The 24,035-nt window shown below is 41.2% G+C and overlaps 2 protein-coding genes across 10 annotated transcripts in view; both read right to left on the reverse strand.

Annotated features, from left to right (window-relative positions):
* Positions 1 to 24,035, reverse strand: part of pyd (zonula occludens-like protein polychaetoid) — a 321,021-nt gene that overhangs the window by 191,768 nt on the left and 105,218 nt on the right. The gene's annotated exons all lie outside the window — the stretch shown is intronic.
* Positions 12,655 to 24,035, reverse strand: part of LOC140223932 (uncharacterized) — an 84,759-nt gene continuing 73,378 nt past the window's right edge. The window contains exon 3 of the mRNA XM_072296458.1: positions 12,655 to 12,812. Within this exon, the coding sequence (XP_072152559.1) occupies positions 12,689 to 12,812 (124 nt within the window). The 3' untranslated portion in view covers positions 12,655 to 12,688. The remainder of the gene's footprint in view (positions 12,813 to 24,035) is intronic.

Here is a 24,035-nt window from a genome sequence, read left to right on the forward strand (position 1 = left end):
GTAGGTAAATCCGACCATGGTTTTGCCGGAGAAATTTGGCAACTCTCGAATGTTCATACGGCGATTTTCCTTAGCAAGGCAGTATAGCTGTCGTTTAATAGTGAAGCGGGGGTGGGAATGGCCTGTTGCACATTTTTTTCCCCCTTGCTTGTATAGAGAGAACTAAGGATCCTAGTGTCACAGGAATGTTCCCAGAGTTTTTTAACAACTGGAGACCCCTAAAGACTCCACTCAAAAACGCCCCAAAATTCGGATTTTCAAAACTGTCACTTTTAACCGGGGACGGATCCGTTACTTTCGTGACGGTAAAGTACATGACAAACCTGGTCTCTTCATCTTTTACAATGTATTTCTCCATAAGAAATTGGCAGCTGCTCGATAAAAGGACCAGCAGGCCGATTATTGAAACCGATAGACAAAGCTATAGACAAAGACGACAAAAGGGATTGGAGGGATCCTATTGGTGGAATCGGGTGTTGGCAATGGACATAGTAGGTAGCTAATGGACTAACTAACGGCAACCCATCAAAGACCCGACAGTTAGTCCATCATTTTCTTCCTTAGTCTATAAGAACCAACCATGTCAACCAATAGGATCGCTCTATACTCCCTTTGTCTTCTTTGTCTATCGCTTTGTCTATCAGTTTCAATAATCGGCCTGCAGGTTTGTCATGTATCGGGGCGTCACGAGTGTACCGAATCCGTTCGGGCGTAAAAGTGACAGTTTTGAACGGGTCGTTTCCTAAAACAGTTATTTTTTAATTTGGGAGGTGATTTCAAGATTTTTTAACAGCGCCATCGGTCTTTTTGTGAGATTTGCCATTGGAATCATGCAGTTGTTATTTCGCAAATCCCCACACCTTGCAACGGGCCCATTGCCAAACCTCTCTCAAAATGGAAATGATCCCAAGTCTCTGATGTTTTACTCACGAAGCGACAACTATGACTTCATTCGCATTTCCGCCGAGAGCAGATTTATCGGAATTCCTGGCGTACAATACTATTCCATTTGGAATAGGATTAAAATCGTTTGGGACGCCGCAATCATGGCATTTAGTTTCGACAGACTTCCACGTTCGCAATACTTATCGCAGTTTTATCATAAGGGAAAAAGTCACTGACACGCTCTGGTTAGAGACTACTTCGCGTACCTCGAGTGTGAATAATCGATACGTTTTAAAAGTGTAACGGCGAAAATCGATATAAATCGAGATTAAACCATTCATTATGTTGAATATGAAAAAGGCATTGATAAACAGCGACGAGGCGTGAATGATCGATTATCGATTTTTCTCCATTGAAGCTATGGTAAAGAATCGATTATTAAGGTGTTCGCTGCGAACACTCTCTTTATCAATCCTTTACCATAGGCTTGAATGGTAGACCAATCGATGTATCGTAAAACACGCCGCGCCACTGTTGATAAAATATCGAATCGCTCCTCCAGAGGTTTACAAGGGTTGTCAATTATTGAACCGTTTCTTTTGTAAAGGATCCAAGAGTAAACAATGGACCACTGGACAAGGTACGAATTTAAGCGATCTGATACATGTTTCTTAACCAGAATTTCACGTAGAGCACGATTCGCACAACGAAAATTACTGAAACCAACTCCTAACGAAGATATTAACGTTTTTATTTCACATTGGTGACGAAGAATTTGAACTGCCCGCTCACAAGAAACTCAAAGCTCTACGTGAGTCAAATCGCGCACTACAATGGTTTCAGCAAACTTCTCAATCGAGCTATGTTCATTTCCCACCATGTGTTGTTCAAACTATCAGCAATTGCTACAGCTGAGCCAAAGCGTCAAGATTGAGGTTGCCAGATTTTATATCGCAGAGACTGTCATGTTAACGTTTAGCGCGCGATGTGAATCACGTAGAGCATTGAGGTTTCGTGAGCGGGTGGTTTGAATTCACGCATCAAGAATCATTAAATATCTTCGTCAGGAGTTGATTTTGGTAATTTTCGTTGTGCGTATCGTGTTCTACGTGAAATTTTGGTTGAGAAACATGTATCAGAATGCTGAAATTCGTACCTTGTCTAGTGGTCCATACATGAGCTCTGGAGGGTATGCAGGATGAAAAAATCAAGCCTCAGAGGTGTTCGTTGCTTGGACCCTTTAAAAATTAACGGTTTGATGGCAGCCAGCGGGTCGATTGTTGAATCGTTATCGATTGAACTCGATCGATAAATCCCTATCTTAGCAATGCTTTTTATCGATCAAGGTAAATCGATAACGATTCAACAATCGAACCGCAGGATATGAGGACGTGACTGGTATCTTTAAATCGTTTGCTGAAACGCAATATCTTACGAGCGGTCCCGTTTACATTTTGAACTATGCGTGGAAAGTGCGGACCATTTTCCTGGACAATCTCCAAAAATAAGTTAAAGCTAATGCACCTCTGATCAAAGACACGACATTGTGTGCTTTTCCATCTTTCATTTTGTCATCATTGACTGTGGCAAATGGCTACATCGTCAACCTTCCTCGAGAATGAGTAAGGTAAAGGTTACAGAGACCTTTTGGTTAAACTCTCAACCTTCCTCGAGCAAGAGTATAATTCTGCCGTGCTACGGAAAAACGCCGTTTTCTGTCGGGGTATGTATCGATTCTTGAAGGGGCCCACTCCAAGAATCGATATATTTCCGTAGCTTTAAATGGAGAAAAACGGTGTTGCCAGTTTGCTGGATGCGCCAATGCGTGATATCGTTTTTGAAGCGGGAAGCTAAAAAAAACATGAATTTCTCACGCAGTTTGTGAAGTTAGGAATGAATTTCGAACTTTGATGATCCGCTCATCATGATTTTTGAGCCATTTGCTTTGAGAAACAACTCTTAGTTTTGCTCTACACTGGAAAAAAAACACATGGGATCTAAAGTCCATGTAGATTCTTGAAAATATTGACAAGAAAAAATACTCTTGATTCAATCGGATTTTTGCTTGAATCAAAACGAAATCCGCTTGAATTAAGAGGCTTGGCTCTTGATTTAAGCTAGATTCTGATTGAATCAAGAGTACTTTATCTTGTCGATGTTTTGAAGAGTCTGGACTCTAGATACAATGTGTTTTTTTTTTCCGGTGTAGCAAAAGTTTGCAACAGGTTCATAGACTAACCAATGACAACCCACGAAGGACCCTGTAGTTAGTCATCATTTTCCTCTTCACTGTGTACAATAATCACCTGTTTCAACCGATGGGAGTGCTTCATTTGCCCTTATGTCTATAGTTTTGTCTATCTCAATAATCGGCTCGCTGTTCACACGGTCAACCACCCGCCAATACAGACACACGACACTGATATTGCTTATCCGTTCAATTTGGCTGTAAAGTGTTGGGAGTCATCATTGCCGACGGTGGAGCTGCAGTGCGGCCAATCTGCGCGAAAACCGGTTCGCTCCTCCTCCATGATTTGCAAAAACAACTCATCTACGCGGGGTTTCCATCGGAGTTGGGCGCTTTTTCCTTTATTGGTCTCTGGCTTTCGCGTGGTTTACCATTCAGATTTTTTCGCAGGAGCAGAATCTCGCCGCACGATGAAACGAGTCGATGAGAGAAGTCGAACAACATTTAGAAACTTTAAGAGCTCATAACTCCATTATGACAATAAGTGATTGCCTTAAAAAGTGGTCTCATTGGTTTTCTTGTGAAATTCACCTTAAAAAGTACCTCTCAAATGTTAAAATTTCACGAAGGAAACATCTAAATTCGCAGCTTGAATCAAAAAATTCATGTTCGACCTCTCCCATAGACTCGATCCAATGTGCGCAGAGTCGGGACGTTCGCCGATTGAATGCTACACGGAAAAAATTAAATTGCTGATTTAACAAATTAATTGCTAAAAAAAGTGACTGCAATGTTTCATCGTAGACTTTACACAAAATTATTGAATTTTATAAAATGTCTAATTTGACGATATGACGGAGAATCCATTGGGTGACGTCACTTGTTGGGGGGCTTGCTTCTTGTTACTTGCGCCTCGTAAAATAAATAAGATGAAAGTTACGCTGGATGAGAGCGAGGCCCGGGCCCGGGTGCAGAGTGCCACCGACCGAACCGGCTGCCCCTCGGACTTTCGTCCCCACCACCACGCGGTTGCCAAAATTCCGTCCGAATCAAAATTTAAAACCCTTCCGTAAACAGCCTTTCAGTTAAAGATTTAAAGATACCACGAACGGAGGGATAAAATCCCGTGCTTGAGCTAAAACAAAAATTAAAATATAAAAAGGGAAGATGAGCATGTGATTACACTGGAAAAAAAACCCACATTGGATCTAGAGTCCAGACTCTTGAAAACATTGACAAGAAAAAATACTCTTGATTCATTCGGATTTTTGCTTGAATCAAAACGAAATCCGCTTAAATTAAGGGGCTTGGTTCTTGATTTAAGCTAGATTCTGATTGAATCAAGAGCACTTTTTCTTGTCGATGTTTTCAAGAGTCTGAACTCTGGATCCAATGTGTCCCCCCCCCCCCCTCCCCAGTGTAGTCCATAAGACGCCATGTAATTGGGCCAAAGTTAGGGACGATTTTTCTGAAAGCCTTCTTTAAAGACACTGTCAAAGATCGCTTCATACTCCCTATGTCTTCTTTGTCTATAGTTTTGTCTAAGCAAGAACAATCACCTTCCTGGGGGCCGATTATTGAAATTTATAGACAAAGCTATAGACACAGATGACGAAAGGGATATGGAGGGAACCTATTGGTGGAGGCTGGTGGTTGCAATGGACAAAGGCAGCAGGAAATAGACTAACTAACGGCAACCCACGAGAAACCCGACAGTTAGTCCATCATTTTCTCCCTTAGTCTATGAGAACCACACATTTCAACCAATAGGATCGCTCCATCATCCTTATGTCTGCTTTGTCCAAGTATTTCAACAATCAGCTCCCTGGACCACGTATCTGAAAAAGAATGGATCTCTGAGACAGAGTTTCCAGTAGAATGGCAACCATGGTTACCAGCGCTCAACGCTCAACACTTATCATCTGGGCAGTGGCAGTGGTTGTAGCTTGGCGTGCTACCATTTGCCAACGATTTGGGCTTTGAGCCTATCTCGAGGCCCTGGAGGCGCACAAGTGGATGCCGGACGCTTTCGCTGACCATGCTACCGACCAGAAGCGACTGTCATAACAGCTACTGAAATATTCAGTAATCCAATTTGAGCCCTGGATCTCGGGTCAGTAAAGAGAGAGGAAAAAGGAAAGGATTTGAACGGATTGACGTCTCACACACTCACATCAAACGGCCTAGTTAAACAGTGGATTGATTATTGCCATTGATAGACAAAGCTATAGACAAAAAAGACATAGGGGTATGGAGCGATTCTATTAGTTGAAATGGGTGGTTTCTATGGACTAAGGAAGGAAATGATAGATTAGTTGTAGGGTCTCTCGTGGGTTACAGTTAGTTAGTCTATTACTCACCTCATTGGTCCATTGCAACCTCCCGCTTCCAGCAATTGGATCCCTTCAAATCCCTTTTGTATCTTTGTCTACAGCATTGTCTATCAATTTCAATAATCGGCCGGCAAGAGAGACGAATCTATGTCCAGTCTTTTTAGGGAGAGTCTGTCTACTTTAACTTGGTCGTGCAGAGATAGGGCTTTGGGGTGTATATTAAAAAAAAATTGTTTTGATTTGCATGAAATTGCTTTGGTTTTGATCATTTTTTTAAGTCAATTACATTTTTAAAATTAATAACATGTTTTAAAATAATTTTTTCTTCTCAAGTGAATTCCATACTCAACCCCGGCGAACGTTGAAGAAGAACGTTACACGATTGAGACAGTATTCTTTATTGGTAGATAGGACGTTTCTACGGTGATACTTTTGCAGATACATGCGATTGGACTCGGTAAAATGAATCAATCTACAGGAGGGTAAAAAAAACCTGGTCAGATTGGTCGATAGTACACAGTATAGAGTGTGCATGGTCCTTCGCTACGAGAACACTCGTCCTTAGGAAGCGCCTTCAATAACACGAACGGCAAATGTCACTTCACTCTCCGAGACGCGCGGGCAGAGTTCTCCTTCCGGCGCGGCGGCGCTTCTAAGACTACCAGTGCGGCAAATCGATTCCCAACAGGCAACAGGCAATCGACTAAGATCTTGTTACTAACAGATGCTGGATCACAAGCTCCTTCAATTGTACTAGCGGCAATTTCATACACTTGATCTCTTCGCTTGTATCAGTCACAATTGAAGGAGAAGTTAAAGCTAATTTTCGACCGTTCTGTCCAGAGCCAGTGTAACTGACCGAGTTACACTTTACATACGCCTAATTTTTAGGCAGGTCAGTTTTTCTTCGATCGCCAACAGTTTACAGTGCTATAGGAATACATGCGAATCGATCAAATTTCAATTGTTTTGATTGTGTTCGGTAGGTTATTCAAATTAGGTAATGGGACGATTTTTATATTAATTGCAGATAGTTAGATCGTTACCTGAGAAAGGCTGATTTAGTGGCCCAAAAGTTTTTTTTTTTTCTTCTTCTTCTTTGTTTAAATTTTTTTTCCATTCGAAAACCTAACAGAGAAACTCGATACAAATTTTGGATGAAACAGAGAAAATGAGAGAGATTTTTTTGATTAGTTGAGGAGGAAGTAAGAATAAAGATAAAAAAAGAAAAGAAAAAAGCAGGGAACGAGGAGTTGATATACGGAAAATATTAGATGAGAAGATCCGTTTGTAGAAAAAATATAAAATTCCAGGGGTCAGGTCACAAAAATCAAAAGAAGCAAACTAAAAACATGTCATCTATTCCACAATAACAATTCCGTTAAATCTATCATTTGCGTGTCGTGGTATGCGATGACTCGATTGATCTGCCACCCGAACTCATTGAAAATGATCGATTACCACACTGGAAAAAAACACATTGGATCTAGAGTCTAGACTCTTAAAAACATCGACAAGAAAAAGTATTCTTAATTCAATCAGAATCTAGCTTAAATCAGAACCAAGCTCTCAATTTAAGCGGATTTCGTTTTGATTCAAGCAAAAATCCGATTGAATCAAGAGTACTTTTTCTTGTCAATGTTTTCAAGTCTGGACTCTAGATCCAACGTGTTTTTTTTCCAGTGCAGGATACACCTTAATAATCGGGTTTTACCATACCTCTGAATGGGAGAAAAGCGTCAACTTAGCGCAGATCTAAATATGACGTACAGAAAGAAATTGAATTCGACCGATTACATGGAACTAGGAACTTTTTCGTAAATTAAACAAGACCGCCTTCCTGTCATACAAGACTTCGGTGCTGCAGCTATTGATACATAATTAAGAGCAAGACGGAGATAAAGATTACCCGATTGTGATGGGGAGTTTGCAGCTTAAAACAAGACGAAAAAGACCCGACGTACATTCAAGTCGTGAACGGTCTCCCGTAAAAATAACAACGAAAGAAACACCACCAGAACCATTACTTGGAACACGAGTATTTTTTGGTCATGAGGCAAGTGCAGAAAGTACAGAAACGATAGCACAAGGAGCATTCCTCATGTATGTACTTCGATCTACTTAGAAGCCAACCTGCGATACTTTTCTGAATGGTCGAGTATTCATCAATTATTATGAAGCGCTCGGCAAATTCTGTGTTCAGCCGATTTTGGTGGAAAAATCCCAAATTTCAAGACTAGCAGCCGCGATGTCGCCCTTATCCTAGGAGTCGATTGACAAGCAGGTTTCTTTTGAAAGCATTTCATTTCAATCTTTAAGAAATTAATTAAGGACAACGGTTGCCTAGGGGCTAGTTGTTGATTAGGATCAGCGGACTGATTATTGAAACTATGTCGATACGAGGAGACGAGACATGATAAGATAAGGCTCTATCTTCGCCGTGCAATATATCGCACTTCGATGTCTAACTAAGCTGACATAAATTCCAATTATCGGTCCGTTGAGGGGGAACGTGGCTCTAACTATAAGTGCCGGATTACCCCCTCAAAGTTGCTCAAAGTATAATTAAAAGAAGTTCTACTGATCGTCACTTTATAATGTGAAAGAATATAGAATTCTGAAGGATCGAAAAAATCGAACAATTCATCATTTAGGAACCGATTACGTTTCACAAACCTCTTCATGTCAGATAGTTAAGACTCGTTAATAAAAAATCGGACTTAGCCTGGAATCACATCAATTTAACCAAATGACGCTCTAAATTTTTGACAAATCAAAACTGATTGCCTTTCTTAATGAACATGAATTGGTGGCATTCTTTTATAAAGAAATGTATTAGTTCCCAAGGAACCAAAATTTACTTATTGATTCCACACTGTGGAAATCTCAAAAATTATTTTATAAAACTATCAGTGAATATCGACCGATTCATAATTTAGGAACTGATTACGTTTCACAAAACCATCTCCAGTATCAACTTGCTCCTTCGGACTTCGCACCAACGCGACACAACACTCTTCGAATCCTCTTTCGGGAACTTCAGCGGTTGAGCACTTTCAGCTTTTTATTGTTAAACGTTGTGCAATATAACACGTGCCGGCGTGTATTTTTTTCGGAGCTCCTACTCGGTCGTAGATTGACGTGAGAGGGATGGACAAAAACCCGCGGTTGACCCGAGACTGACTGTTGGTCAGCCCGGCTGGAAAGGGGAGCCTCTCTCGAGGGAGGTGACGAGGGCGGCATCGTAATTGGATTAGGAGTCCGGCGAAGCCGTAGTAGTGGTCGAAGATCGAATACGACTGGGGACCAAGACACACGAGTTGATAGGTAGGTAAAGCGTCTGCTTAAAGGTGTAAATTACCACCACAAGTTATCAGGGTGTCTACCAAAACGAGCTGCCCAAAAATCAGTACTTGGGACTCTTTTAGTACATTCCCGAGAAATTTAGTACCTCCTCGGTAGAAAAATTCAGTATTTTTTCAGTGGCTCCAATTGACGAGATTCGACAAATTTTACAAATTTGAATTTCTTGCTCAAATTGCGACAAAAATGAAAAAAAAATTCCGGAGAAAAGTTCTTACGGAATTTCCGCACTTTCTCAGTTCTGAGAAATTTAGTGCCTCCTCAACAGAAAAATTCGATACTTTGTGAGTATCTTCATTTGACGACATTCAACACATTTCAAAAATTTGAAATTCTCACTCGAATTGCGATGGAAATGACGTAAACGCAAAATTTCATGGGTGGCGTAAGCGTCCAGCCCACGTACAAACCTCCTCCTGCTTCAAAGAGACTCATCGGTTACCCCGACTCACACCGCTGGCCAATGGGAGAGCCGGGAAAGCCATCGATGAGCCTCTTTGAAGCCTCTAGTTTGTAAGTGGGTTGGACGCTTACGCCACCCATGAAATTTTGGAAAAAAAGAATAACTGGCTGCACGATCGCGATCTTGCAGGCAAATACTGCTCTAAGAATCAACGCGTGGAGAGTTGCATACTTTCCACGCTTTATTAGAAGACACGTGGTACACGGAGAAAAAAACTTCGTGCGTGGGACCCGAAGTTGAGGTCATATGGTTTTCGGATTACGTACCTAAAAACTTTAGGTCCAGCTGCCGAAGTTCGGGTCAGACATCGAGGCACTTCGGTATGTACCGGAGTACTTCAGATGTGTGACCCGAACCCTTCGGTATGTATCGAAGTACTTCAGATGTCTGACCCGAACTTCGGCAGGTAGACCTCAAGTTTTTGGATACGTGATCCGAAAACTTTGGAGATCCATATAACCTCAACTTCGGGTCCCACGCACGAAGTTTTTTTCTCTGTGTATGGAGGAAAAAATTCAGGACTCTCTTGCGAATAATTGCCACGCTTTCTCAGCACTTCCGAACCGCCCTTAAAAAAAACAGTACTAATTCCGGACTGTTCTATTTTTCAATTCTCTAACTTTCCTAGACTTTCCCCTCACCATTGAACAAAACATCATCTTACATTGCTTCTTTTCATCAATACAGCTTAACTGCAGACTTAAAATTTTACAAGATGAAGAAAAGACTTCGCCATTGTTACAATTTAGAGGTTGCATTAGCAATTTGTTTTATACATCACAGCTTTATTATAGTGTTCCCATGCAAAATTCGAAAAATGCTAACATCACCTAGCGTAATTTTGACTGTAGAATTCAGCAAATTTGCTAGCTCATTTTTGCCAGAATGGAGAATTTGCGTGCAAATTTTTTATTGTTTTATCTGAAAGTGCTTAAAGAGCTGATTTCACAGTATTTTTCATAATTTTTTTCTGATATGGAAAATAGTATAAAAATAGATTTATAAGTGAGAAAATGCATCGCTTAGTGACGTCATCTGGCGGCATTTCCCATTTAAAAACACATATTTTAGCAGATTAGATCATGTTGTCATATCTTCTCCGATAATTGCTGAATTAATGAACCAAGGGTATCCTCATGAGAACTGCAGTTCTCTCAGGAGTTTCCACTTAAACACGAAATTCATCAAATTTCAGACACCTGCAAATTCTCTGTTGTCTGCAGTTAAGCGGCATGTTGTTCCTTGTTCCTCGGTCTCAGTAATGCTACGTGGCCACAACGAATTTAGAGTTCACGGTTGGGGCCTCTCTTTCATAAACTAATTTTTCACGTGGTGGACGATACGATAAACGAGACATGAAAAACGTGATGGAACGTCACGCACGCCTCGAGGTGAAATCAGCCCTTGAGATGAAATCTTGACCTCCGAGAGAACGCTCCACGCTCCAGACACAATGCCGAAAAAAACATTCTAATTACGTCACCAAGCACTTGCACTCGCAACCAGCGTCTGGATCGCTTTGGGTTAAACGCGCTAACGGCATGGTGTCTAGAATTTTTCACCAGGCTCATTCCCTAATTTTCCCTGATTTTCAGGAGCTCATTCCCTGATGAGAACCCGAGTTTTCTCCCACTTCCCCGGGATTTTCTAGGGGAAAAGAATATAATTCTCCAGAGCTCCGTACATGAAAATCGAATTTAATTCAACTTTCAGCTATTTCTTTGGTGCATATTCAATATTTTAATTCCGATAGCGTTCCTGATGTTTATATTATCTGGTCAATGAAAGCTTCTCCAGTCGTTGGATGGTTTGGACCGAGTTTAGCAGAAAGGAACCAAGCCACATCAGCTACTGCCAAGTTTAACTAGGCAATTTGATTATTTGTAACTTCAAATATTTGTGCGTTTAAAAAAGAATCGAACTTCAAATTGAAAAAAGAAGAAAAAATTAAGGAACAACAGAGTCGAGACGTTATCGGGCATTTTAAATTTTTCTCCCGAATCTGAGCGACACCTCACCGGCAGCATAGAGAGGAACATTGCGAGTTTACGCCTAGCGCCGTCGCGCCTTCCATTTTGCAGAGGCAACACGGACATCCATCATGTACGAATAGTTGTATCTCTGCGCCGTTACCAACGCACCTCCTTTTACTTGGCTTCACTTCCATACTAGGTGTTTTTTTTTCAGTTCGTCTCATTTTTATTTTTAGAGGTGCTTTAAAGACTGTATGAGCAGCACAGCCGTAGAAAGGAGAGGCGTAATAATCGAACCTTGTTTCTTAACTTTTCTCACGCACTGGCTGCATAAAGCGGAGCTGCAGAACATCACAAATTCACAGCTCGCGCCATCGCGCCTTCAATTTTGCAGATGCAACCCAGATATCCATCAAGTACGAATAGTTGTATCTCTGCGCCGTCTTTCCATTTGCTCTATTTCCATTTTATGTTAGTTTCTTTTGTCTCATTTGTAGTAGTGCTCTTCAAGGGCTACGTGAGCAACAAAGCCGAAAATAGGAGGTGCCCTAATCAATTATCATTTTGAAAAGAAAAAAAATGTTAGAGGTCTCTCAAGCGATCAAAAAGGCGCACGTTTAAAAATTGATTGTACTACCTCGAGGGAGGGGCACATTGCGGATGAGGACGGGGGGGGGGGGGTAATAAAGCGTCTCTATGTCACCAAAAAGGTGAAAATTTTGAAGAAAATGATTTTTTACCGATCTTAGAAATATTATATGTATGTATAGGTATTTTGACACTTGACGAAAGTTCGAGAGCTAGTTTGATTTCCTCACTTAATGACGCTCATCATCCCCTTTTCGAGAACTATAATCGAGAAAATTTTTTAAAAAGCTAATTTTACGACGGAGAGTGACCAATTTTTCACGTAATAGCGACATCTAAAAGCGCGAAGCGTGTTAGCGGAAGTTTGCACACTTCATTTAATCGAATGACTGCTAGTGAGTGAAATAATTGTCATTCATTACAGCTCGATAAAACCAGTATGTCCCAATTTTTTACATTCTCCTCTTCAAAATATTGAGCTCCGGATACAAAATCTGAATTCAGCAGATAAAAAAAAAAACAAACAAACAAACAATGGATGGATGTTTGTATTTCTCACCCGTGAATGGGACTTAACTTGAGTCTTGCTGACTGTTCAATTCACAATCTTGTATACCAAATTGTGCGGTGAGTTAAAAAGCAATAAGGCGTTCTTGTATCACCTCATTCCATGTGATTTTACTCTTTCAAGAATCTCTCCGAGTGATGCAATGAATGAGCCCCGTACTTAACAAAAATCGCCTCTTTGAAAATTTCGCCTCCATAAAATGATATCTCTGGTTCCGCCGACGGTCACGATAAATCTTAGAAATTCACTAGACATAAAAAAGGAAGAAGATAAAAAGTGGAGATTGAATAAAGCTAACCTGTTCTTCCACGGGTTCCTGGAACATTTCTACCGGTTGTCCTCCATTGGTAAGAGGTGGTAAAGGAGGAGGTGGGGCGTCGAAATTTGGAGAGGGAGGGGTAACACTATGAAAGGTGGTAGCACAAGAGGAGGTGGTGGAGGAAAGGAGTCCCTGAAACAAAAATACAGAGCTACAGTTATTTGATCGTTCATTAAAATATCATGTCACGGTGCAAAACGGAAAATCATATTGCCAATTTCGAAATACATATATAGTTGGACAGAGGAGGAAAACACCAGTACTTTTTTCGACGCTTCCTTGTTCAAGTACGCACTGCTGTATACTATTTCTTCTCCCTTCTCCGCGCTACGTCTTAAATAATTCCTCAAGTTCGTGAAAACTGATATATCGTATCTTTTCTTAGGGTGACACGTTTTCTTAAATTTCAAAATCCCAACTTCACAGGAATTTTAAACATCAATTTGCCGACTTTCTAGAGTACTTTTCTGGGAAAATTACGCATACAAACTTCTTAACTCAAAACATTTTAGGCGCAAAGTCGCTTGAAATTAAAATAATGCAACGCTCCAGAAGTAAGAAAACATGTCACGGTCATGTATAGCAAAGGTTCGTGACTTTACTCCGACTTTCAAGGGTGGGCAAAATTTTCTAGCTCTCAATGAACTTGTTACTCTGCTTTATTGAAGATGCAAGAAGTTGTGGTGGGAACAATTTTACGATGAGATGCCTCGGAGCACTGATCTAATGAGATGCATAATATTGGACTTATCATGCGGATTAGTTCGCGTGCTATGCACGCTATTGGAGACGGCGAAGTAACATTTACCAAGATTCGTGGCCAGCTCAGGTCTTGGACTCAGAGCTGCGTGCGTCGATCCACAAACTAAACCAGAATATTAGGAGGTTCCGAAATTTATCGAACCTGAGGCGTTTCAAATTCCAGTGGCGTGGCGTGAATAATCGATTATCGATATCTCCCCATTTGAAACTATGGTAAAGAATCGATTACTAAGGTGTTCGCTGCGAACACCCTGATAATCGATCTTTTTTCATAGGTTTAAATGGCATAACGATCGATATATCGCAATTCACGCCACGCCACTGCAAATTACCCTCATTAAGTACACCGAGAAAATTCGGTCTCAGAACAGATGATGCGGTGGAACCGGTAACATTTGGATTGCTAGGAGCGAACCGAAATGATGGGAGGCGGGTATTCGGGGCAATTCCGTCGTGCTAAGGAAGAACGCCGTATGAACCATCAGGAGTTGCCAAATTTTCTTCGAAAATAAAACGAATTTTCAAGAAAAATTGTAAATATTTCTCTTCGGTTTTTTGGAGATAGTTTTTTCGAAATTTCATCCAAAACGTCTGAAAATTTCAAAGAAAACTATTCGTAACTTACTTCAAAGACAGATATTTTTTGAGAAGAAATTTGACAACATTCGAATGCTCATACGGCGTTCCTTCTTAGCACAGCAGAATCAGTGCAGTTAATAACCGCCAGAAGGCGACACCGCTAAACTGACTTCTTCGTCTTCGTTGGGTTTGGATCCACGAGGGAATTTTGATACGAATTGAAACAATTCAATCTGAAGAGATTTTCACGGAGCATTCGACTTATTAAATGAAAATCATCATCATTTCCTTTTAAAACTGCCATCATCTTTCATTCAGCTCATCGTCACTGTTAAATTTAAAAGTGGTAAAGATCATTTCTTTGAAGTTTAAAAAAAATTCTTGTTTTTCAATTAAAGAAAACATTTTAAGGCAAAGAAACGATTTTTAGGAGACAGAATTCATTTTTGCAACTTTTTAGGTCATCAAATAAGTTTTTTTTTAAGTTTTAAAATAGGGTTCTTCTTAATTTAATAGAAAACTTAATTTGTCATCCAAGACACATTACACTAGTTCGAAGAAGAAAAAGAAATTACCGAAAAAAACTACATAATCTAAAATTCAGATATTAGCAATCGATTATCGAATCGTTATCCAACGTGGCGAGGAATCACCGAAAGTATGGACCTTAAAGTGTGAAAAACGCTGAGTTGAAGGAAGGCTAAGACAGCCAAGGGAAAGGCAGGGGCCGGGCAGTAGAGCTAATTTCGGCTCTTAGCGGCACTTCTTCCTTCATCGTTTCCTGCTTCGAGAAGCATACCTTAATTTTTCGTACGGAGCATGTAATTACAGGTTGCGCCACGCGCTGCAGGTCAGCCAGCTCGGTAGCGTGCATTAACAACACCTCTACAACCTCGGAGAAATTCCTAACAACCAAACGGTTAAAACCCTACCCAGCGATAGAACTGCTCAGTCTTTCAAGATTTCTTAAGCCTTGGATTAACCAGAACCGGGGATGCAGATGGAAATTTCACGGGATGAAATTTTATTTCCAATGAGATTTCAGCGATTTTTCAGGGGCACCGTATGCAACCCGCAACAACTGACCGAGTATTTCATTAAACTCTTTACTAAATTTACTAAATTAACTTATTAATTTTGGTTTTAAAAAAAAATTGGAGGGAGAATAAGATCTTACTGCTTCTATGTATTTCCTAGCATACTAAGTACATCCCACAGCAAGCGAAATACAATGCACTGGTAAAAAAAGTAGCTTGGATCAAGAGTCCAGACTCTTAAAAACATTGATAAGAAAAAACACTCTTTAATCAATCGGATTTTCCCTTGAATCGAAGAGCCAAGCCTCTTGATTTAAGCGGATTTCCATTTGAATCAAGAGTATTTTTTCTTGTCAATGTTTTTAAGAGTCTGGACTCTAGATCCAAGCTACTTTTTTTTACCAGTGTGGCGTGGCGTGCTTTGCGATATATCGATTGATCTGCCATTTAAACCTGTGGAAAAGGATCCATAAACAGGGTGTTCGCGACGAACATAATCGATTCTTTATACTATACCTTCAAATGGGGAAATATCGATAATCGATCATTTACTCCTCGCCACTGGAAATATAAGTATTTCGGCTTTCTCCATGGATCTATACCTACTGTTCCTGATCATGATCTCAACACTCTGAGTTACAAACCCATCCAAGATGAGTTAGAAAACTCTGCGCGGGGAGAAAGATCCTGCGCAGAGCGGCAAAATCAGTTCAGTCCGGGTCGATCAGATAAAACAATTAACTCATCAATTCCATTGTCCGTCGGAGGAAGTATCGTGCTTGTAAAACAATAGCCATTTTCTTCGCCTAGGTATCAATTTGATCAAATAAATGGAAGCCGACAATGCGTCTGAATTGAAATACCGCGCGTTCTGATTCGGAGCTCCTCCTTTGGAAAATCAATGAGTCGGCTGGATCGTTACCTCCGTGCTCCACTTAAGGGCCACCGTGAAATAATATCATTCGTCGCCTCGCGCTCACTTGACATCAATGAATGACTGAGATTTGAGATGAGCCCCATGAGTCCTAATACTCCATGCTTTCCAGGGCTCATGTGAAAATTCAGTTAAAATACTACGTTAGAACTGAGCGGCGCCATCGGACAATAACCGTGGCCCCGAAACCGTAAAACTCAAGCAGTAAGTGTGCGGATTTTGCGAGACTCACGATAAACAAACGCCAATCTGCCCCCGCAGAAAAATAAAAAATGGAAAAGTAGGACGCCAAAGAAGTTTTTTTTTTTTTTTTTTTTTATTTATTTTTTTTAAAAAAAAAATCTAGTTTACGTGTGAATTTCAAGTCAAGTATCATTCTCTGATATGCGTAAATAAAGGATTAGCAAAGTGAACACAGAGCAAGGTGGAGTTCTCTAACTTTTCCATGGTTTCCGGGACGAATTTCGAGAAAATCCCTCGATTCGCGAGACAACATGGGACGATTTTAGCGTACACCGTTTCCGAGGAGAACAGTAATGCCTCAACTGGACTACATATTGCTATTAGTGACTACAATTTCTAGCTCATCCGTAAAACCACTCATAAGCATGGGGAAACTAATGTTGCATACGTCGTTTCTAACCGAGTCGGACGTATAGTTCCGCATTGCAAAATGGTGTCCAATTTTTGAAATCAAGTTCCCTTCGAAAAAACCAATCCACAGGGTTGCCACAGAATTTAGAAAATGAAATTCCCTGACGATTCCCTAGTTTCCCTGACACACTTTGGCGAAATTCCCTGACAATGGAGATGTTGCGTAAGTGAGGAATTTGCGATTTGACTGTTGATTCTTATGTAAAAGTTCGCGAGAAACACGATGGTGCCACTGGTTTTCTCTGAAATCAACTCCCCAGCTCAAAAAAAAGCTCTCAAGTTGAGGCCAAAATGGAGGGGATATCCCACGCTATCCTGAGAGTCCATGTCTACATCAAGACAAACTCTCCATGCAAAGATAGGGAGCAAATACATTAGCAGTTTTGCCGTGTTTTCAATTTTAGAGTCCCCAAATAAAGTGGGAGCCCTATCAATATATTTGCTCCTATCTTTGCATAGAGAGGTGGACTCTCAGGATAGCGTGGGATATCCCCTCCATTTTGGCCTCCACTTGAGAGCTTTTTCTGAGCTTAAGAGTTGATTTCAGGGAAAACCAGTGGCACCATCGTGTTTCTCGCGAACTTTTACGTAAGAATCAACAGTCGAATCGCAGATTCCTCACACATGCAACATCTCCTTTGAAGATGTGACGGATGGTTAAGAGGGCATAATTGAGAATAGTTTTCAGGCGAAAGTTGTTGTTCGAGACCTCAAACTCATTCTGGAAAGCAAATGAAGGTGATTTAACACATTTTCCCCGACTTTTTAAAATTCCCTGACACTTCCTGATTTTCCCTGACTGTGGCAACCCTGAATCTAAAACCACGCATCCAAGACACGGGGCGCTGCGCGTGGCGACCCAAGTCCGGTTCGACCGTCGTCGTCGCTGTGGAAGCGAGCCGGACTGGGCCGCCACCGGACGAATCGATTGGAGTCATGCGATTAGGGTGGGAGGGGGGGCAACGGGGGGGCAACAGGGGGACCGCGAAGGGATCATCCGTGACCCGCGGGCATTGCCGAGCAGGTGATTTGCGTAACGCGGCCAATCATCCCAGGGGCTAAGCACCTAGCCAGTGCATCAGCTGTTCTTAATTGGTTCAAGGTCACCCGACATCCTCTCGCCCTCCGGGAATTCTCTGATCACCATCTTCCGAGAAGATGGAAGATGCATACATCGGATGGAGCCGCGTGGCGGATCTTGAAGCGTCAGGAAAAGGAAGCCCTCAGCATACCAGGGTGTCTACTAAAACAGGCCGGCTAAAAATCAGTACTTTTTCAGTACATTCCGAGAAATTCAGTACCTCCTCAATGGCAAAATTCAGTACTTTTTCAGTAGCTCCAATTGACGAGATTCGACAAATTTCACGAATTTGAATTTCTTGCTCAAATTGCGACAAAAATGACAAAAAAATTCCGGGAAAAAGTTCTTACGGAATTTCCGCACTTCTTCAGTTCTTCCGGACCGCCCTTAAAAAATCCGGACTTGCAGACACCCTGCTGACACTGACAGTAAATGCTTCGCTTCCCAGACAAAAGACGAACCTACATGTTCACGCTGCAAACTACTCCAGGGTTTCCACAGGCCTGGAAAATCTAGAGAGTCGGGAAAATTCGGTGCGCTGATTATTGAATCTCGTAGACAAAACAATAGACAAAAAAGATAAAGAGAAAAATAATGAGGGAGTCTTTTCGAATAAAATGGGTCGTTCTTATGCACAAGTAAAAAACAACTTAGCGCTGAGCCCAGGTAAAATAGCGCTAGTTAATGCCACAGATGCTGAGCCCTACAGCTTTAAGGTCCAGATCTACAGGCTGTAACATGCTCAAGCCTAGTGCCTGTGGTTGACACCATTTTACCAAAAGTGTTAGGCACTAATGTAAGTTGTTTTCCCGTCTTTGGAGAAAATGATGGAATAACTCATCGTTTCCTGGAAGAAGAAATGTAACTCAATTCCAGGATTGCTGCATTGACTCAAACAAATAATTTTTCAACAAGAATGTGCATTGAGCCGGTGCAATTGCTGACCAAGATGTTTCTCATGATGCGTGAGATCAGGAGACAATTCAGTGAAATTTTCAGTTAGATATGCCCAAGATTCTCCTGGTAAAAATGTAATTGTAATGTAATGTAATGTAATGCACAACGCACCATTAGTTTCCTTAAGCATGTGAGGGTTTTTACAGATGAGCCAGACAGTGGCGTGGCGTGAATTGGGATAAATCGATTGTTACGCCATTTAAACCTATGGTAAAGAATCGATTATTAAGCGCTGCAAACACCCTGTTTACCGATATTTTTCCGTGGGTTTAAATGGCGTAACAATCGATACATCCCGATTCACGGCACTGGAGCCAGAAATTGTAGTTCCTAGTTGTCAGTCGTCACACGCCAAGAGGTGCAACGGCGAGGGAAAAGCTGCAAGGCGGAAAGATGAGGAGCAAGCGGCGGCGCACACTGGACCGCGTCAATGGAGGAAGTCGGACAAAATCTGGAAGCTTTGAAAGCTTGTATTTTCGAACATATGAAACACGCAGGTTTAAGACTGGTATCATTGATTTTTTCGTGAAATTTCCTTTCGGACACACCCTTTGAAATTGAATTTGTGACGAGATAAACATAAAAATTGTAAATTTTAGCCAAAAATTTCATGTGCGACCTCTCCTAGTGGTTCGTTCCACTGTACGGCGTGGCGTGGCGTCCTGTCCTGAGCGCGAGAAATTCGAGGAGCCGGTCCAACGGGTCCGTCGCCCGGGCGCCCGGGGGAGGCCCCAAAGCTCCCGTCCCGAGCGACAACCACTTAACCTCAACGAGGATCCTGCCCAGATACGCGGTTTTTCCTCGAGGCGCGGGTACTGACCACTGGAGCAAGCTCCTGCGTGTCGCTGCCAAGAAGGTCATGCTGGCCTTTCGCATGACCGACATCCGCAGACCAGGCCGGGATCCTCGCGTCCGGAAGCGCAGCGACGCCACCGACGAACACGACCCGAGGGACCCGATCGAAAAACCAGCGGGTTTCTCCAAAAATAGTTTCCATCTGGAGCGAGACTTGATGTCCCTAACCTGAAACGCGTAGGAAACGTTGAAAGGACTTTCGTGGAAAAGCGACATTGCTTATGACAACAAATTGTCCATAACGTCGAACGGCGCATAGTGGGTCCAAGTCAATGGGAGACGTCGGACAAAAAAAAACTGCAAATTTGAATGAATTAATCCTCACTCATGAATTTGTTAAACTCTCCGCTGAAAAAAGTGCGTGCAGATGACCAAAATGTTAGCGCTTACAATTAGTTTTCACATCCGTTCACACGCGCGTTCTTGCTAACAGTTTTTTGTTCGATCGCTTCAGGCTCGATGAATGATTAGTGACGAACGAAATTGAATTATTGTGACTATTGAATGCCCCGAGGCACGGTTAAAATGGGCAAAAGGACTCCAATTAGAGAGGGAAAAAAAGGCATAGTTTGGAGAGGCTTTAACGACGGTAAATATCGTAGATTTCACGTGCCGTGGGTGGGCAACAACTTCGGCTAGAATAGGCGACACTGCGCTGGACCGGACTATTGACACCAATTATAAATGACTTATCCAAAGGATCAGATAAGGATAGAGAGCACAGCTTTCGGCAATCCGATTTGTTTAATTAGCGGATCACCAACTCTCCCGTGCTCAAGAAAAAAACCGTATTGGTATTCGAAACTTGCCACGTTTCCTCTGATAAAGTATGTATTTTGAGGGAAAATAATGACTTATATTTTTTCTTGAAATTTTAAGACACATTGGATCAAATTGAGAAAAACTTTTTTTTAAAAAATGAGAGGAGAAATATTTGCAAATTTTCCCGAAAATTCGCGCATTTGTAAAAGGATACTTGGCAACGTCTGCAGGCTGAAATATACGGCGCTCTTCCTTAGCACGGCAAAACTCAGCATAACTTGCATGTTACTTCTGCGATTTTGAGAAAAACTGGTCTAAAGTTAAGAAATTACGTATGAGAGCGTTCATAAATTACGCTCTAGGGTAGGGGAGAAGGGTATGAGACTGCGTTACTCTACATTACAATAAAGAAGTAGGAGAGGGGTCACTGGTCAGAGCCTTGGTCAAGAAACGTTTAATATCTTGGTTAGGTGTTAATTTTAGTAACATTCGTTCCGCGTGTCGTGTTTTACGTGGAATTTTGGTTAAGAAAAATTGGTCAGGATGCTTAACTCTGCACCTTGTCTAGTGGTCCATTCATAGAGCGGAGCATTGCGAGTTCATACCTTGCGCCATCGCGCCTTCAATCTCGCATATATGCAACACGGACATCCATCAAGTACGAATAGTTGTATCTCTGCGCCGTCATCGTCGCGCGTCCTCTCCTGAGCTTTACTTCGAAGTTCTATTGGTTCCGTTACTCTTATTTTGTGCGGAGACGCTCCAAATGCTACGTGAGCAACACAGCCGAAAACAGGAGAGGTGTAATCTGGTGTTATTATAAAATTATTTCCTAAATAGGAACGACACTTCATTAGGCAACATAGAGCGGAGTATTGCGAGTTCACGCCTCATGCCATCGCGCCTTCAATTTCGCACACGCAACACGGACATCCATCACGTGCGAATAGTTGTATCTCTGCGCCGTTACGAGAGCTTTCCCTTTCCTTTGCTTTATTTCAATATTGTGTTTGTTTGCATTAGTTTCATTAAATACTTAAAGAGAACTTTTGCAAATTGGGTTAGGTATGCTCAATCAATTTCTCCGCTTTTTATTAATCAGACAACATTGGACGAATCTGATCGTCTATTTCCAAAAGTAACGCTTTCATTTTATGGAGGGCAGCATTGCGGAATTAGACAATATTTTGAAATGAGGAACCACCATTTCTGGCTTATTTTAGGAACAACACAGATGTCATTGGTTTCCCTATGCAGAAAGGTCATTTTATGGAAGAACCAGAAATGTGGCTCCTTATTGCAAAATGTAATCCAATTGTAGAGCCTAAAAATGAATATTCTCTAATTGAAGGTCCCGAATTGCAAAAAAAAAATGAATCACACCAGACTATCAGGCATTTTGCTAAATTAGGGGTACTGAATTTTATCTCTCGGTAAAAAATACGAAATGTAAAATGTATCATCCTCATTTTTTCGACATCTGTCACAATATATCATTAAAAATATACTTTAAATATCCAGTGCTACGTTTCCTAAAATTTTTGGGATACAGACAGGGGGCCGTAAAGCGTTATGTAGATGATACAAGAGTCCAGTGTTGAGTTACGTAATTTAAAACGCTATTTCTATGGCCTTACAACAAACAGAAAGATCTGAGAGTCGCAAAATTAAACATTGAGTCCTGACACTCCACATTTTTTATCTAAATTCTTCGAGATCAGCTTTACTCGTAATAACGAACACCTCAATTTTCAAAAATTCCTTTCGACGAGTTCATTCAATGCCTGAATTTTCCGCCCACAATCTCGTTTCGAGGCACAACAACAGAATGGCACAAATCTTGTTTTGAATTCGTTCAAGATAATAGCGAGAAATTCGTTAGCTCTAGTTTAGCAGTGCTGGTTCATGACCTCGCCCATGCAGTCACAGTTCAGACCTTCAGACGAAACAATCCAACGCTGAATTTCACGAGAACTGCAAGACGGAGTGAACAGTTTTCTAGGAAAGCTAAGACAGAGCTTTGTGGGGGGCGACCGAAGGCAGACTATGGCTTCGCACACTTACAGGAAGTTTCTTTAAACTGGACTGTTTTAATCGGATCTTGACGGCTGGAAGCGCGAAATTGCATATGTATGCAAAATGCGCTAGTAACAAGCCGGGCATGCTGAGAAAAATCGCCGTTTTACCACTTGGACGTTGCGAAATAGCTGCGTTAAAGCTCGAATTTTCAAAATTATTAATGCACAAAATACATTGAATTTTGTACAGGATTTAAGTCACAATTAAATCTGATGTGTCTGAAAATATTAAAGAAAAATATTCATTCTTTATCTCGGAAATCAGAATTTTGTCGGAGGAAATGTGGCATCTTCGGCGAGTTCATACGGCGTTCTTCTTCAGCACGGCAAAAGACGGGCGTTGCAACGGGACGTTGAGCACAATAACAAACGTTCATAATTGCATAACAATGCACTAGGCACTAAGACAATAAGCAGCGCTCCCCGCGGTCAATTATGTCATTATTTTTGCGGCAAGTGATGATTAAAGTGACTTGGGCGCTTACGCGACGAAATTATCACGATCATGAAAAGGAAGAGGGTTTTAAAAATCAAGTGCTAATTTGTTGAGGTGCAGCTGCAAAGAATAGAAGGAATACACACCTAGAAGAATTAGTGGCACTTATGCATTTGGCACCAACACCACTAGGCAATATTTGCAATTTTCTTCCGTAAGATTACCCATTATTGGGCTGGGTATACATTAATATTATCACTGGTATTTTAAAAGAGACTTTCAAGCTCAAAATGTTTTACTCTAATTGTTTTGGCCTTGTTCACCCCGAAAAATAGTGTGGAACCGACACTATTTTGCCACCTTGTTACATGAATATTAGCTATGATGATATCAGTATAGAAATCATTTATTATGGGACTTATACCTTCCTGATGTAAGTATAATACGCGAAAAATCACCGGTATATTAAAGGAGTCCTTCGGCGATAATTGCCCTTTTTTTTTTTTTTTTTTTTTTTTTTTTTTTTTTTTTTTTTTTTTTTTTTTTTTTTTGATTGATTGATTGATGGAATTTCCGATTGTTAATGCTCAGATTCTTGGATTTGGGCAGATTGATGGGAGGAAGAATTTCAATGCGGCAGGATGTCAACTCCTAAAATCCTCGGGAATAAATCAAACCTGCGAGCGGTTCAAGACGCGCAAATATCAGTTGCCGGAAACACGGTTAATTATGAGCAAATTGAGATTTACGGGATCGTCCGGAGGCCTCGCGTAAAATTATTAATTTGAAGTGGCGTGGCGTGCTTTGCGATAAATCGATTGATCTGCCATTAAAGCCACGGAAAAGGATCGATAAACAGGGTGTTCGCAACGAACACCTTAATAATCGATTCTTTACCGTAGCTTTAAATGGGGATATATCGATCATTCACGCCTCGCCAGACGTCGTTTGCATGATTCTGGGGCCTTCCTAATACTTAAGTTACGTTACAGAAACACACCGTAAGATAACTCAAATGTTGCCAAATGCCCCCCCCCCCCCCCCCACCCATAAACAAATTATTTTTGAAGATATCATGTTTTAGTCTACCTATGCACACATTTTCAGATTCTTTAGATTGTGAATTGTGAACACAGTTTCTGAAAAATTGGAAGAAAGTTCTCAAGCTTCCCATAAAATTTGTCGCTCATTAACATAATAGAAGTATGGCGACGTGTGAA

The sequence above is a fragment of the Bemisia tabaci genome, chromosome 2 (genome assembly GCF_918797505.1).
Source record: "Bemisia tabaci chromosome 2, PGI_BMITA_v3".
NCBI lineage: Eukaryota > Metazoa > Arthropoda > Insecta > Hemiptera > Aleyrodidae > Bemisia > Bemisia tabaci.